The sequence below is a fragment of the Tiliqua scincoides genome, chromosome 2, assembly GCF_035046505.1.
Source record: "Tiliqua scincoides isolate rTilSci1 chromosome 2, rTilSci1.hap2, whole genome shotgun sequence".
Lineage (NCBI taxonomy): Eukaryota > Metazoa > Chordata > Lepidosauria > Squamata > Scincidae > Tiliqua > Tiliqua scincoides.
Genome location: NC_089822.1, coordinates 263,930,080 through 263,947,528, shown reverse-complemented (window position 1 = coordinate 263,947,528; position 17,449 = coordinate 263,930,080). Strand labels below are relative to the sequence as shown.

The following is a 17,449-nucleotide window of genomic DNA, read 5'->3' as shown; positions in this document are numbered from 1 at the left end:
TGCTGATATTACTGGCCATCAATGTAGCTGGGACCAGACCATTGCTGAGCTCAAATCTTCTTGTATCCAACTGTTCCCGAATGAACACACACACACGGTTCTTTGGATTTTTGGAGAGGCAAACAAACAGGCGACAGGAGAATTCAAAGGACTTCTAACGTTTTACTCGTTTGCAAACGGGGCCTTCCACAAACACACACACACGTGGAGAGACCGTGAACAATTACAATGATGCTGGTTTTATAGGATAGACTAGGTAGGGGAGGGGGGACAAAAGAGCACACAAAGAGAGCAAAACACATCCATGGCAAGCATGGGAAAAATAACAGACCAACAGTCCCACAAACATTTGGCTTGGTTATCAGATCAACATCTTGATCCTCAGGATGTTCAGGAGGGCAATTCGATACGCATCGGCAATTTGTTTACAGATATATCCATTACAAAGGATCTGGTCCTCTATGCATCCCTTTTATTTGTTTATGGCTCTTATTTATGACTTTCTGTTTACCCTTGTGAACATACCACAGTTAGCCTGTTCTCTAAGAGGGATTTTTAGATGCTGGCTTTTGGTCAGAGAAGAGCCTTATGGGTGAACTGGGCATCTTGGGATATTTCTATATTGTGAGCTCAGCATATTGTTATCACCAATGTTATTCTAAAATGTTTGTTATCTTTTGTATTTACACTTGTTTTTTTTGTAAGCAGCCTTGGATCCCCTTAGGGAGAAAGGTGGGATATAAATGCTGTAAATAAATAAATTGTTGTCACACTCTCTGTGTGGATCCCACTGCTACTGTCATGCCTCCTGTGACCTTGTCAAAATAAGCCCCTAAATTGAAGGAAACCCCCCCCCCATATCTTGTTTCTGACCATGGCCTACAGGAATGTATTGGAGAGTGAGCTACCTCATTGTGGGGAGGAAGGAGACTGCAGGAGGGTTGGATCTATTCATGGAGGGCAGGTCTGTCCATAACTAATAGTTCAGATGGCTGTGTGGGATCTCTGAATCCCAGGTACAGGGGAGCAGTGGTGAGGGAGACACTGAGTTTTCTGTCCTGCTTTGGAGCTTCCCAGAGGCAGGTGGTGGGTCACTGTGGGAAACAGGATGGCGGGACTTGATGCGTGATCACCCTTTTGCGTGATCCAGCTCTCCTGGCTCTCCGTATTTTCCAGGCAGTGCACCTTCTTGCCTAGATGTTTGTGTGGCCCTGCAGACCAATTCCTGCCTGAGGCTCCTGTAAGATGCTCTGCTGCATGTCCCATCTCTGTCTGGGGTGCACAGGTGCCAGAGATGGGACATCCTCAGGGCAGGCACCCAGTTTATGGCACTTTGTAACTCATGGAAATTCTGTTAGTGTCTTTCAGGATACTGATAAACAGTGGCGTAGCTAGAGGGGGTGCAAAGCACTAGGTTTTGCAGGTGCCTGAACAAGTTGTGCAAGCGGCCCCTCTGCCTCCCCTTCAGAGCCAATCATACACTCTGTTTTTCTCCCCCCCCCTCCTGGAATGGCTCCAAAAGGGAGGGGGCCTTGTCCAGCCTGGGAGTGGAGGATCCAGCCTGGGTTGCTCTGCAAGGAGTCTTTGTTCTCCACTCACAGGCACTGGAAAGGTTAACAGGGGCGACTCCCGATTCCTAGAGCAGTGAATGGGAAGCCACATCCTTCCTCTGCCCCTCCCTTTGCCTCCCTTCCCCAGGCAAGTAGTCCTCCCTGGCAAGTGCCTTTGGGTGGGTGGGGGTCCCAGGGCTGCAGGGGGTGGGTGCAGGGGGGGGAGAGAAGCCCCCAGAGGGGCAGAGATGGCCAGGCTCAAAGGTCAGCCAGTGAAGGGATGAGGGGGGCTGGGCAGAGTAACTGTGACAACCCTCCCCCCCCTTGCATGCTAAGCTCTGGGTCTGCTCTTAAAGGACTTTGCTTCTATGCTGGGGGTTTGTGTGACAGGGACAAGGCCAAAGGGGGAGCAGTGTCAGAGCTGAAAGAGTGGCAGGAAAGAACCAGAAGGAGGAGGGACACTGGAAAACCTTATTCCAGGCCAGGGACTGTCTCTGAAACAGAGGGGGTTGATGCTTTTATACTGTATTTTTATGGTATGTTATAGATTTAATATCCTCCCTTATTGCTTGAACTGTTTTCAGCTTCTTTGCTCCTCTTGTTAACAGAGGCAGGTGGAATGAAAATCTTTCTTAAGAGAGCTGGAGTTTGCAGCTGAGAAGGATCTTTCAGACAAAGCCCCAGATCTCTGCCCTGCCCTTTGACAGCCTGTGTCAAGACATCTGCATTCCAGGTGTGTGTCTCAATGGAGCGGCGGGTGGTGGTGGGGGTTTCATTCCACTTATGCAGCGTTTCTCAACTTTTGTCTTCTGCTACTGGAAGTAACTGGTGATGACATCATCACTAGTTACTTTTGAACTGGGAGGCCAGATGCAACATGGCAGACACCAGTAAGAGGCTCTGGGTGGATGGGAGGGCATGCCAAAACCACACCCTTTCCAAATAGTGTGGAAGGGGAGGGGAGGGAGAGAGAGGCCAGGCTCAAAGCCCAGCCAGGGAAGGGAAAGGGGTGGCTGAGAAGAAGAACTGTGACAATCCCCCCCCCCCACTGCATGCCCTGCTTTGGGTCTGCCCTTAAATGGCTTTGTTTCTATGGTGGAGGTTTTGACAAGGACAGTGTAAAAGCCAGAAGAGAGTGACCCAGAAGAGGCCATTCAGCACTGAAACCACTGCAAAAAAACCCAGCAGGGTGAAGGAGGGGCACAGCACCATCACATTTCAGGCCCTCTTCTATACAATGGCCAAAGGGACATCCTTCTTTGGATGTGGTAACCTCAAGTATGTTGCATCTTTAACATATTGTGCTATTGTTTGAATTGTCCTCTGGTTTTAAAAGAGGCACCCCCACCCCAAAAAAAAAATTATAAGGAGAGCTGGAATTTGTAGCTGAAAAGGAACTTTCCAAGATCCAAGTCTGATCCAGGGGAGATGGTGAGAGAGCCTACTGCTTCAGAAGAGGGAACTGAGGAGGACCAAACAGGGTGAGCCCCTCAGAATCAGAGAGGGGAAGATAAAGCCCCAGATGTCAGAGAATGACGTCCTTGTGGCCAGTGTCAATACATCTGCATTGTTTTTTTTTTGGGGGGGGTGTCTTGTTCCACTTATAGCAGTGGTTCCCAAAGGTTTCAGGAATATTTGGGAGGGTTTCGGGAAGGGCTGAGAGTCCATCAGTTTTCCAACCCGCTGCAGAGAGAGAGAGAGAAGCACAGGACCTCCTAAAGGGAGGCTTGCAGGAGTGGTTCCTCCCTCCTGTGATCTCAGTACACACACACATTCGAAAGAGTCCAGAGAAACAGAAGCACACCTCTGCTGCCTTCCTCCTGGCACATCCAAGGAGGCAAAAGGCCTGCAAATGGGAGCCGCTCTGCTCTCTTGCAAACCTCTTGCCTGCTCAAAGGTGCCAGAAGGAGGGGGGGGCATGTGTGCTTTTCTCTCTCTATTACTCTCTTTCATATGCTGCTGGCTGGAGCAAAGTTGCTGGTCTGGAAGTGGAGTGTCTCTCCTTCGATCCCAACATGCGCCTGGTCTCCCTTTCCCAGGAACCCCTGCAAGGCATCCCACCTGGGTGCCAGGACTGCAGGCAGGCAAATGCATGCTGGGATCGCAGGGAGGGAGGGTGCAGTTGTGGGCTTGTACCTTGCATGCTCAGATCACCGGGGGGAAGCCCTGTTTTGGCAGGCCACTTGCCTATTCAGACGTCTGAGGGATGGGTGCCTGTGTCCCTCCATTAATGTCTGAACATAGGCATCAGGCTGGAAAATTGGTAGACTCAGCCCTTCCTGCAAGCCTTGCCGGCAGGGCCTCTAAGAGGAATTTTATCAGGGGGTACAAAGTTTCTTCTGGGCCCCTTTGCAAAGGAGGAGGTGTGAAACAGAGGGGGGGAGGTGGTGAAGGGCAAGCAGAATGGGGGCAGGGAGGGGCAAAACAGGGTGGGGGGAGGAGGATTGGGACAGCTGGAAAAATCTTTGGAGCCAGAGAGGGGAAGATGCCATGTGGCATCAGCAGCTAGATACTGTAATATGGAAAACCAAACACACTCCTAAGTCTCTCTAAAATCTTTTCCATATAGAAAACCATTGCAGAAAATTGGCATCATCGCATTTAGGCGCCCCCTAGAATGGAAAGTGTCCTGTTTGCACCAAAATATACTTGTGCAGTAGCTGTAGTTCCACAAGCTGTGTTCCTATACACTCCTTCGTGGTTAGCAGAGTCACAAGCCCAAGACCTCCTATGGCAGGCCAGTTTCCTCCCAGATCTGACACTGTGTTAAGGAGTGTTCTGTATGCATTCCTCAGCCCAGCATATATGGCCTGCCAGTAGCTGCAATAGCTGCAGCCACACACTGGTGGTAGTGTCCCCAGCATCCCATACAGGGGACCAGCCTGAGTAGATAGGAAAATATCAGATCCTAGGAAATTTCTGGGCCCCCTTTATGACCCTGGGCCAGGGTACAAATTGCCCCCTTTACCCCCCTCTCCTGCTTGCCAGGAGGAAGAAGGGTGCATGCCTGTATGCCCACTGCCCAGCCACATCTCTCTCTGTCTGACTGCCCCCTCTGGCTATGCAATTGTCCTGCTTGCCCTCAGTGTTTTCAACCCTCCCTCTCTGCCCATTGCACAGTATCTGGGCTTCTCCTGCCTGGTTGTGTTCATGCACCTTTTCTTTTGTGTGAACACCTGCCTTGCAACCCCCAGAATATCCCTTCCTCAATACTCTGTTCTAGCGCCCATTCAGGAGAGGAGGTAGGCAAGGAAGCAGAGAGATTGGCTGGGTCTGGAAGAGAGGGAGGAAGACAAGGGAAAAGGAACCTGGGCCAGAGACAGGACAGACTAGGAGAGAGAGAGAGAGAGAGCTCACCAGGATCAAATGAAGGTGCAAAAGTGTCTGTAGAAATGGGGGCAATCCATTGTAGCTTACAAGGAGTGCTCTGGCCAATGGAAGGACGAGACGAGCGGAGGAGAACCTGGGAGAACGGACTGCTTGGGACTGAGATAGAAGGAGGGATGAAGGGTCTCCAAGGGAGAAATTTTAATTTAACTGGGAAAATGTCCAAATGCAAATTGCTGCATAAGCCTGGGGATGGTTTCATGGAGCTGGAACAGAAAACTGAGCAGCATCATGGGAGTCACTGAAAGATGTGGTGAATTTCATTTTATAGAATTAATTACCCAAATTAATTGTGCATTTTTATTAACGTGGGTCTTTTCTGGTTTGTGAGAAGCTTCATCCAGAATACAGTAGTAAACAATATGGGCAATCAAATGCAGTCTGTGGAAATCTTGGATCTTTCCAGTGAGGCTGAGCCATTAAGGGGTTATTTCTACATAACCAGCACTCAAAGAAAAGCCCCCTGTACAAAATAACAGCCGTTTTAGCATTTAGAAGTACTTGGCGTTGCAGTCAGGCCTGAGAGAATCCAGAGAGAGTCCCACCTCTTGTGCCTTCTCCACAGAAAGGTCCCTCAGGGCTAAAGAAGCTGCCTTCATCCTAGGACCAGGTCAGCTTGCAACAGGCCATGGAGACACAATTGTGCTGCTTCTCCCCAACAGCTGAGAGTCAGTGACTGAGCAGGGCTGTCATCTGATGCATACTGTCCTGGGAGTCAGTGCCACTGAATTCCTTGTCTTTACTTCTGACTAGATAGGACTAGGAGTGTGCTTTAGAAGTCCCATTCCTGAGATGTATTGCTAATTCAGATTTTTTTCTCTGTTCCAGGAAGCAACAGGCAAGGCAATGAGACTGAGAGGGAGCGAAGGGGAGGTGTCATCAGAAAGGAGAGTGCTAGATGTAGAGGAAGTGAGTTTCAGGGAACAAGATGGATCAGGGGGCTGGGAGGGAAGCTCAGACCCTCCTTGGAGTGCTACATCTGTTGTTTGTCAGGATGATGACACCCATGCATTCCCCACCCCACCGGAACAACTCAAAGGGAAGAGAAAGAAGCATCCATCACACAGGGAAACAATCAGTTGCAAATCTATCATTAATAAACAAAGCAAAATCCACACAGGGAAAAAATCATTGAAATGCTCTGAGGGGAGAAAGAGCTACAATACAACCACACATCTTGCTTTTCGTAAAAAGATCCCCAGAAGAGAGAAAGGCGTGCATCAAAAAACATCAGAACAGGAGGAAGGAAATCAGACAGACAAATCTGGAAATGAATCTAAAGCTCAACAGGGAGAGAATTTTGATCTCATCCCACTCAGTCCAGAACAAGGATCTAAAAAATGCCCTCAATGTGCAAAAATCTTCAGCAGAAAGTCCGGATATAAAACACATCAAAAAACTCACACAGGGGAGAAGCTCTATAAATGCTTGGAGTGTGGCAAGAGCTTCGGTCACAGTTCAAACCTGACTGTGCATCAAAGAAGCCACACAGGGGAGAAACCATATCAATGCTTCGAGTGTGGAAAGAGCTTCAGTCGCAGTTCAAACCTGACTGTGCATCAAAGAAGCCACACAGGGGAGAAACCATATCAATGCTTCGAGTGTGGAAAGAGCTTCAGTCAGAATGCACACCTGACTGTGCATCAAAGAAGCCACACAGGGGAGAAACCATATCAATGCTTCGAGTGTGGAAAGAGCTTCAGTCGCAGTTCAAACCTGACTGTGCATCAAAGTAGCCACACAGGGGAGAAACCATATAAATGCTTAGAGTGTGGCAAGAGCTTCAGTCAGAATGCAAACCTGACCATGCATCAAAGAATCCACAGAGGGGAGAAACCATATCAATGTTTGGAGTGTGGAATGAGCTTCAGTCAGAGTGCAAAACTGACTGTGCATCAAAGAACACACACAGGGGAGAAACCATATCAATGCTTCGACTGTGGAAAGAGCTTCAGTCAGAGTGCAAACCTGGCTATGCATCAAAGAATCCATACAGGGGAGAAACCATATAAATGCTTCGATTGTGGAAAGAGCTTTATTCACAGTTCAAGTCTGACTGTGCATCAAAGAAGCCACACGGGAGAAACCATATCAATGCTTGGAGTGTGGAAAGAGCTTCAGTCAGAGTGCAAACCGGACTGTGCATCAAAGAATCCATACAGGGGAGAAGTCATATCAGTGCTTGTAGCGTGGTAACAGCTTCAGTGACAGCAAAGAACGGACTTTGCATTGAACAACCAACAAAGGGGAGAAACCATAAAAATGCTTGGAGTGTGGAAGGAGCTTCAGCTGCAGTTCAAGCCTGGGTGTACATCAAAGAACCCACACAGGGCAGAAACCATTAAATGCTTAAATTATGAAAAGAGCTTCATTCAGAGCTGGGAAGTGATTTTGCATCACAAGAGTCACTGACTAACTTGCAAATGCAGAGCAGCACCTTTCAGTTGATGTTCCCAGTCTACCTCTGCAGTGATTGGTAGGCTGGACCCTGAGACACCCTGACCCTCCATTCCTGTGGACTGGAAGACAAGCTGCCTCTCAAAAAATCAGCTTCTCAACTTCTGGAGCCCCAGGGGGTGATGTGACCCTGAGAGATGGTGTTGACATGCCCCCCCCTTCTGCAGGATTTTCTTTCAACTGTTGCAATGCCTTCCATGAGTGTTCTCCCCATTACTCCCAGGTTTCCTCTGTTGGCAAAACAGAACCCTTGCCTGGAAGAAGTCGGTCATGCAGTATGCACAGGGTGGCTGACTGGAGCCATTTCCGTGAGATTGCTGCATTACCAGCTCCATTGGCTTCCCATTTGGTTCTGGGCCCAGTTCAAAGCACTGGTTTCAGCTTATCACGTCCTAAACTGTTTGGGATCCAAGTATCCAAAAGGAACCAGACCTGCCACTGTGAATCTGCCCACACAGTGTGGTCCTCCGAAGAAGGCCTGCTGCATGCCCTGTCTCTGTCTTGCACGCAGCTGGCCCAGACGTGAGAGATGGGACATTCTCAGGGCAGGCACCCAGTTTATGGAAAACTCCTGGAAAATCCTTTTAGCTTCTCTCTTCGAAACCGATGGAGAAAACATCTGGCCTGCAGTCCAATACACAGATACCTGTTTCTCATGTGTTTGTTTGAGCCACCTTCACGGTTTTATATCTCTTTTTATAATGGGGGGTTTGCACTGACGCCCCACATTCTCTTTACTTCTTTGTTTCATTTCAGAACTCTGCTTTTAAGTTGCGTTTTTAATTATTTTTCCAAAAACAAATATAAACAAACACACATAACGTAACACATAACAAACATAACAAACACCAACATTGGAGGTGCAATTTGATTAATACATCATTCTACTTTTCCTAGTCTACTATTCTTCTACTTTTACCTCACATTAACCTAAAAAAAATAAAGAATATGTTTATCTCTGAATATCCTATATTATACTTTATATACTTTACATATTTTATATACCTTTTATGTCATCATTTCCACCCTTCATAAGAACTTAAGAACAGCCCCACTGGATCAGGCCATAGGCCCATCTAGTCCAGCTTCCTGTATTTCACAGCGGCCCACCAAATGCCCCAGGGAGCACACCAGATAACAAGAGACCTCATCCTGGTGCCCTCCCCTGCATCTGGCATTCTGACATAGCCCATTTCTAAAATCAGGAGGTTGCGCATACACATCATGGCTTGTACCCCATAATGGATTTTTCCTCCAGAAACTTGTCCAATCCCCTTTTAAAGGCGTCCAGGCCAGACGCCATCACCACATCCTGTGGCAAGGAGTTCCACAGACCAACCACACGCTGAGTAAAGAAATATTTTCTTTTGTCTGTTCTAACTCTCCCAATACTCAATTTTAGTGGATGTCCCCTGGTTCCGGTGTTATGTGAGAGTGTAAAGAGCTTCTCCCTATCCATTCTGTCCATCCCCTGCATAATTTTGTATGTCTCAATCATGTTCCCCCTCAAGCGTCTCTTTTCTAGGCTGAAGAGGCCCAAACGCCGTAGCCTTTCCTCATAAGGAAGGTGCCCCATCCCCGTAATCATCTTAGTCGCTCTCTTTTGCACCTTTTCCATTTCCACTATGTCTTTTTGGAGATGCGGTGACCAGAACTGGACACAATACTCCAGGTGTGGCCTTACCATCGATTTGTACAACGGCATTATAATATTAGCCGTTTTGTTCTCAATACCCTTCCTAATGATCCCAAGCATAGAATTGGCCTTCTTCACTGCCGCCGCACATTGGGTCGACACTTTCATTGAGCTGTCCACCACCACCCCAAGATCTCTCTCCTGATCTGTCACAGACAGCTCAGAACCCATCAGCCTATATCTAAAGTTTTGATTTTTTGCCCCAATGTGCATGACTTTACACTTACTGACATTGAAGAGCATCTGCCATTTTGTTGCCCATTCTGCCAGTCTGGAGAGATCCTTCTGGAGCGCCTCACAATCACTTCTGGTCTTCACCACTTGGAAAAATTTTATGTCAGAATGCCAGATGCAAGGGAGGGCACCAGGATGAGGTCTCTTGTTATCAGGTGTGCTCCCTGGGGCATTTGGTGGGCCGCTGTGAGATACAGGAAGCTGGACTAGATGGGCCTATGGCCTGATCCAGTGGGGCTGTTCTTATGTTCTTATGTTCTTAAAACTTTGGTGTCATCCGCAAACTTTGCAACCTCACTGCTCAACCCTGTCTCCAGGTCATTTATGAAGAGGTTGAAAAGCACCGGTCCCAGGACAGATCCTTGGGGCACACTGCTTTTCACCTCTCTCCATTGTGAAAATTGCCCATTGATAGCCACTCTCTGTTTCCTGGCCTTCAACCAGTTCTCAATCCATGAGAGAACCTGTCCTCTAATTCCCTGACTGTGGAGTTTTTTCAGTAGCCTTTGGTGAGGGACTGTGTCGAATGCCTTCTGAAAGTCCAGATATATGATGTCTATGGCTTCTCCCGCATCCACATGCCTGTTGACCTTTTCAAAGAATTCTATAAGGTTCGTGAGGCAAGACTTACCCTTACAGAAGCCATGCTGATTTTCCCTCAGCAAGGCCTGTTCATCTGTGTGTTTTGAGATCCTATCTTTGATGAGGCATTCCACCATCTTACCCTGTATGGATGTTAGGCTGACCGGCCTATAGTTTCCCGAGTCCCCCCTCTTTCCCTTTTTAAAGATAGGCATGACATTTGCTATCCTCCAATCTTCTGGCACCGTGGCCGTTTTGAGGGACAAGTTGCATATTTTAGTCAAGAGATCAGCAACTTCATTCTTCAATTCCTTAATAACTCTTGGGTGGATGCCATCAGGGCCCGGTGACTTATTGATCTTTAATTTATCAATGAGGTCTGAAACATCTCTTTTAACCTCTATCTGACTTAACTCCTCGGTCAGGAGGGGTCGTTCGGGCAGCAGTATCTGCCCGTGGTTCTGCTGTGAAGACAGAAGCAAAGAACTCATTTAATTTCTCTACCATCTCTAAGTCTCCTTTTATCTCCCCTTTCCCTCCCTCACCATCTAGAGGGCCAGCCACTTCTCTGGCGGGTTTCCTGCTTCTAACACAGGGGTGCTCACACTTTTTTGGCTCGAGAGCTACTTTGAAACCCAGCAAGGCCCGGAGATCTACCAGAGTTTTTTTTACAATGTTCGCGCCATCTTAACATATAACATTTATGTGTACAATGTATGTTGGTGTACCTTGAGCCCCACTGAGTATAACAGGACTTACTCCTGAGTAGACATGCCTAGGATTAGGCTGTGAGGCTGCAATCCTAGCCACACTTACCTGGGAGTAAGCCCCATTGAGTACAATGGGCCTTACTCCTGGTGTTTCCTCCCAGCGGCACCTGAAAAGGGGGGGGGTCGGCACTCCGCGATCTACTCATTTTGCCTTGCGATCTACCGGTAGATCGCGATCCACCTATTGAGCACCCCTGTTCTAACATATTTGAAGAAGCTTTTATTATTCCCCTAAATGTTGCCGGCCATGCGTTCCTCATAGATTCGCTTGGCCTCCCATATCACCTTCTTACATTTCTTTTGCCACAGTTTATGTTCCCTTTTATTCTCCTCATTAGGGCAAGACTTCCATTTACGGAAGGAAGCTTCCTTGTGATAGAGATTTTTAGGGTTAATAATAATAATAATAATAATAATAATAATAATAATAATAATAATAATAATAATAACAACAGTATTTATATACCGCTTTTCAACTAAATGTTCACAAAGCGGTTTACAGAGAAAAATCAAATAACTAAATGGCTCCCTGTCCCGAAAGGGCTCACAATCTAAAAAGATGCAAAACAACACCAGCAGGCAGCCACTAGAACAGACAGTGCTGGGGTGAGGAGGGCCAGTTACTCTCCCCCTGCTAAAAAAAAAAAAGGAGCACCCACTTGAAAAAGTGCCTCTTACCCAATTAGCAGGGGTTCCTAACTTCTCTCAAAGGAGGAACATTAGGAAAAGCCTGACTAGTGTTTTCTGTTAAGGACAGGGTAGAAAATGTCAAGATGACCTGCAGAGAGAAAAAAACATGCGTGTCATAGCTTTCCCAAAAGGAACATTCCAGGGTCTTGTGGAATCAAAGTTTCAAGCCAAACCTTCCATACATAGCTAGCAGATTTCACAATTAGGGCTAGAACCATGCACCAGTATGCCAAATAAAGAGGAAACTGACGTGTATATCCCATGGGTCACTTGTTTGTGATAAAGTACAATTGCAGGAGTTTGGGTGTGGTTCGGAGAGAACTCAATGGACCACCATGAAGTAACATCGAACCTGTATCCACCCTAATCTATTCCTAATCTGTAAATAGCATGTGAAATAAATTTTCTATATGCTTGTAAAAATGAATCTGTCTGCTTAGCAATTTAACCCAAAGACCAAGTCCCAGAAATCTCTCTATCACTTGCCCGTCACAGCCTCTCTAACTTGGCTCTTTAGCCATGCAGGCACCCTCCTGGATTTAGTGGAACGCTTATTTCTTTGTGGTATACACATCTGCTGGGCTTCTATTACTGTTGTTTTAAGCAGCCTCCATGCACTCTGGAGAGATTGGACTCTTTTTACCCTCCCTTTCAACCTCCTTCTAACCAGCCTTCTCATTTGAGGGAAGTCCACTCTTCGGAAGTCAAGGGTTTTTGTTAGAGATTTGCCTGGTATTCTTCCCCCAAAGTGCATGTCGAAATGGACAAAACAAAAATAATTTGTTTTAAACTAATTTAGCTATAATCACCCATAACATAGCATGAACATTTGGTTCATCAAGCTTGTAAACATTTGCATAAATGATTAATTTTAACTTGCTTTCATGGCCTTGTCTCACTGGCAAAAGTCATCAGATTTCTTGAACCCGCAGTTTCAGGTGAAAAACAGGCTGTTTTTAGGAGCTCTGAAAAACCCTGCTTGTTCCTTGCTGCTTTGCCCCGCCCCCTCTTAAGTTGCATTTTTTAAAGAGATTAGTTATCTGTCTTGAGGGCATCATGATGGAATCCAAGGCAAGTTCATTACTCTCTTCTAAATAACTAAAGCTGGGCATTTTGCATGTGCATTTCTGATGATCTATTTCATTTGTATCCCACCCTTCCTCTGAGCTGCTCAGGGCAGCTTATACAGTTCTTCCCTTGCTTTCCATCCTCACAAGAACCCTGTGAGGTCATTTTCCTTGAGAGGGAATGACTGGGGCAAGTTCAAACAGTTCAGGCATTGTGCCCCAAGGATTTGTCCTAGGTTTGGTATTTTTCAGCTTGTTCATAAATGACCTGTAGTTGGGGATCAGCAGTGAGGTGCCCAAGATGTGGATCACACTAAACTTTTCTGGGTTGTAAAGTCCACTGTACAAATCAATTGTAAGGCAACATTGGGAGTCTTAGATAAAGTTCTGGTCTATACATCTCAGCAAGGATATAATGGAATGATAGAAGGTGCATAAGAGAGGACCAAAATGATTAATGGGCTGTGGCATCAGTAGCTTATGAAGGTCATTTGACATCCGGGGCCTATACATTTTTGACACCCCCCCCCCCATATGACAAAATTAATTAATCTGGACTCCAAGTCTGGGTGGGAGCCCAGGTTTACCTACCCAGCAGACTTTGTCTATGGAGGCCAAAGTTCAACCTGGAATCCAGGTCTACCCACCTGGAAGAGGCAGCTCCAGAGGGCAGTCAGAATGGAAGCCCAGGTCTTCTCAGCAGGTAGATTTGGGCTCAAAGTCCAGGTGAGAGCCCAGGTCTACCCACCTAGCAAACTCTAGGTTCAGGTTTTGGAAACCGTCAGACATTTGATGTGTGTGAATAGAGCTTCACTGACAAGTGGATCACAGACTGCATCAAGGGAGCCACATGGGGAGAAACTATATAAATGCTTAGAGCAGTGGATCTCACCCCTTTAGCATCGGAGTGCTAACCCACTTTTTAGAATGAGAATCTGTCAGGACCCACCAGGAGTGATGTCATGACAGGAAGTGACATCATCAAGTAGGAAAAATTTTTACAATCCTAGTCTGCAATCCTACCCACATCCATGAATAAGTTCGATTTACTATCATTGTTAAAAGAATCTTCATAGAAGCCTGTTAAAAGTATAGATCTGTGACATTTCCCCAAATGCAGTTACATACCATGGTAGCATCAAGTCTAATATATTTAAAATAAAATACTGAAATGAATGGGGTCCCACCTAAAATTAGCTCGTGACCCACCTAGTGGGACCCAACCCAAAGTTTGAGAAACACTGGTTTAAAGTCTGAAAAGAGATTCAGTTGGAGCAGAAGCTTGACTGTTCATCAAAGAACCCACAGTGTAGGCTGTGTATTAAAGCAACTGCATAAGTCGGCGGTTTTCAAACTCTCCAGGAGTTTGAAAACAGATCTAAGTTCTTGCAGGGGTGGGGGGAGGCAGCAATGTGATCCCCAGGATTGCACCCCTCAGGGGGCTGCAGGGGCTTGGCTGCACTTACCAGAACCTCCTGCAGCCTCCCGGGGGGAGGGGTATGGAGCCCTGTGGGACCCTCTGCAGGGCTCCCCGAAGCTTTAGAAGTGAAAGTGGAGCGATCATGCCCCACTTCCAGTTTAGCGGAGGTGGGGCATGGCCACTCCATTTCTGCTTTCTAAGCAGAAGGTCGAGCAGGGCTCCCTGCACCTCCCGGAGGTTGCAGGAGGCTCTGGTAAGTACAACCAAGCCCCTGCAGCCCCCTGAGCAGCGTGATCCTGGGGGTCGTGTCACTGCCTCTCCTCCCTGAATCCTCCCTGCCCCCACCCCTTAAGGGGAAAGAGGCCAAGTCCCTTGGCCTGGGGTGTCATGACTCCCCAGTTTGAAAAGCCCTGGCATAAATATGTGGAGTGGAGTCATTCTTTATAGTACATCAACAAATCTACACACGTGAAGAACCATAAAAAATGCTGAGGTTGTGAGAGGGAAGTTCCATCTTATCTTTAGCTTTAAGATTCAAAGAGCTGAACTGGATGAAAGGCAAAGGAGAAGGGGCAATATGGGGAAGGGAGAGAGACCTGGCTATACTCAAGCAAAAAAAGAGTAAGGGATACAGCCTAGCTGAGGAGTGGGAACTGGGCATTAAGAAAAGAATAGGGGCTTGTAGCCTGGGAACCTGATTTCTATCAACTGCCGGCACAAACGAACCCTCCTGCCAACTCTTCCCTGCAGGTGGGAGGCCCCTGCAGACCCAGGACTTGTTCTGCTCCTGTTGCACTAGGTGGTCTGGGTTGGGCCCTGAAACACCCTGGTTGTCCCTTCCTGGGAGCTGGAAGGCAAGCCACCTCTTGGAAGTCCACATTCTAGACTGTTGGGCTTTCTGGACATTCTGTTTGGCTTTGGGTTCCCCAGAGGAAGGTGGTTGGATCCCCAAAGGTGATGTAACCCTGAGGGTTGGTGAGGACATTGGCACTGCCTCCGTGAGGATCCCCCTGCTACTCTCACGTTTCCTGTGTTACTGGTAGACATTGGCAAAATGAACCCGAGAATTCAACTCTTTCGTCTCTCGTTTCTGAGCATGGTTGCCCTACATCAGTAGTTCTCAAACTCTGAGCGAGCTTTAATCCCTCAGTAAGTTCTTGCAGGGGAGGGGCTAGGGCAGCGACACCATCCCCAGGATCGCGCCACTAAGGGGGGGCGAGGGGGGTGCTTGTGACTTACTTTATGAAGACAAGGCTGCAGGAGGTGCGGGGAGCCCTGCGCAGCCCTCCACAGCGCTCTCTGAGGCTTCCCGCAAAATGGAAGTGCTTTGGCCCGCTTTCTCCGAACGTTTCAAGCCTCAGGGAGCGCTGCGGAGGACTCCCCGCGCCTCCTGCAGCCCTGTCTTCATAAAGTAAGTCACAAGCATCCCCTCTCACCCCCCCATATGGGCGCGATCCTGGGGGTCGCTTCCCCCACCCCTTAAAAGGACGGGGGAACCTTTACACAAACTGTTGGGTCACGACCCACCAGTTTGAGAGCTAGTGCTCTACATGAATCCATTTGATAGTAACCTACCTTGTTTTGGGGAAGAAGAGGAGGCCACAAGAGGATTTATGGCACATAAGCTTTGGACCCATGCAAGTAGTGCAGGTCTATCCATGGCTACTAGTCCTAATGGCAGTGGGTCCAGTGCCAGTGCTGCTGTAATCTCTGGGTCCAGCACCAGCAAAGGTCTGAATCCCAGTTGCAGGAGAGCTGCAGTTAGGGAGACATGCATCTTGCTGTTCTGCTTTGGCACTTCCCAGAAGGAGGTGGTGCCACTGTGGGAAACAGGATGGTGGACTAGATGAGCCCCCTTGGTGTGATCCAGCCTGGATTTTCTTATGTTCCAGGTAATGCCACTCCTTGGTCAGATCTTTCTGTGTTGCCTTGCAGACAGATTCCCTCCTGAGGCTCCTGTGAGGTGTGCTCTTCAAAGCACTGGTTTTAGTCTATAAAGTCTACAAAACCAGGGGGACCAAACATCAGGCCCATGGGCCATATGCAGCCCGCAGAAGCTCTTTGTCTGGTCCATGTGATAATTGAGCTCTCTCAGCACTGCCCTTTCAGCAGCAGCATTTCTGCTGAGGCTCTGGGAGGGAGAGATGGAAGGTCTCACTTTATCTCTAAAATTATCCATCCAATCATAAAAAGGCTTCAAACTTTTACTTATCCAGTCTTCTTGCCACTAAGCTAATATTTAAAATAAGGTATTTCTTATCTGATTCTTAGTTTCTAATATCGCATTTAAGAGGAAAGTCTCCAATTAAAATGGTAATACAGACTTCAATATCTCTTATAACATGTTATATATCATTTTCCAAAATTTCTTTACTTTTTCGCCATTCCACCACACATAAAAAATTCCCTCAATTCTTTACTGATCCAACATTTGTCTGATGATCCAAGCTACACTTTTACTATTTCCTCTAAGATAAAATACCGTCTGTAAATTATATAACTTCTCTTTTAAAGAATAACCCTTATTTATCTTAATACCACTTAATTTTCACAATATTTATATTGCACATTTTCATTTACATCTTTTGATTTAATATGATTTAAAAAAAGTTCTACTTGTTGTTCAGCCATTTTCTGTCTTAGTGCTTGCTTTGTTCTCTGTCTTATCCGTGTTCCTTCTTACTCCTCCCACTGCTTCTTCCATTTCTTCTTTTTCTTCTCAAATCTGAATTTCTTGGCCCCTCTGATTTTCTTTCTTTTTCATCATTCTGTTGTTTTGGGTTTAATCCATAAATTCTTCCTCTTCTTGAGACAGCTTGCTCCCTGAATGTTTCCTCTTTCTTCCTTAAGATTCTTAATTGTTATAGTGACGATTGCTTCTTCTGTCTCCTGTCTCATTTCAAAATACTCCCCTTCTTTAATTTCACCCGACATGTGATCCATTCTTTTTTCTTGTCTATTATTTGAGATCAGTTCCTGCGTGCTTATGAGGGAGGAGCTTGTTTGCTTCATTTGTTCAGATAATTTTCTGACCTGCTGTTCCATTTCTCTTCTAAAATCCATCAAGAAATCCATTCATAAGATCTGGCTTTTACTAACATCCTTTAAATTTTTAAATGCCATTTTTATCAATATCAAATCTGGCCACTTCTTGCAGGGCTACTTTCCAATTTTTGTATCCAAAAAATATAAATCAATATTCCACGTCCAGTCAATATCAATGTCAAATCAGTCAAACCATTAAAGGGTCATCCAAATCTTTATCTTGCATCACTTCTTCCAAAAAGGGTGTATCAATAATCCAGGCCAATAACACAGTCAAATTAGGTTAGTATGCCTTTAAATGGCCAGGCCAGATTTTAAGCCTCTTGCTAGGAAAACGAAAGTAAAGGATTTTTCAGCTGTTGAATATTACTTAGTCATTTCTTTTCCATACATACCATTAAACAAAATAATCTTGTGTTTACTCCAGCAGGGGTTTCTTTAGATCCAGATTCGCTCACTTCCCCTCTGGGTGGCTACCGGCCAACGTAAATAATCTTAAAATTATCTTTTCCTCCTTCCAACCTCTTGATTACAATTCTTGTTATTGCCTT

General features: G+C 46.5%; 1 protein-coding gene across 1 annotated transcript in view; it reads left to right on the top strand.

The window, feature by feature from the left end:
- Positions 1–2,160: 2,160 nt before the first annotated feature.
- LOC136640434 (zinc finger protein 420-like) overlaps positions 2,161–17,449 on the top strand; it is a 32,568-nt gene continuing 17,279 nt past the window's right edge. Inside the window, exons 1-2 of the mRNA XM_066615576.1 lie at positions 2,161–2,283; positions 5,766–7,040. Coding sequence (XP_066471673.1) covers positions 5,784–7,040 — 1,257 coding nt within the window. The 5' untranslated portion in view covers positions 2,161–2,283; positions 5,766–5,783. The remainder of the gene's footprint in view (positions 2,284–5,765; positions 7,041–17,449) is intronic.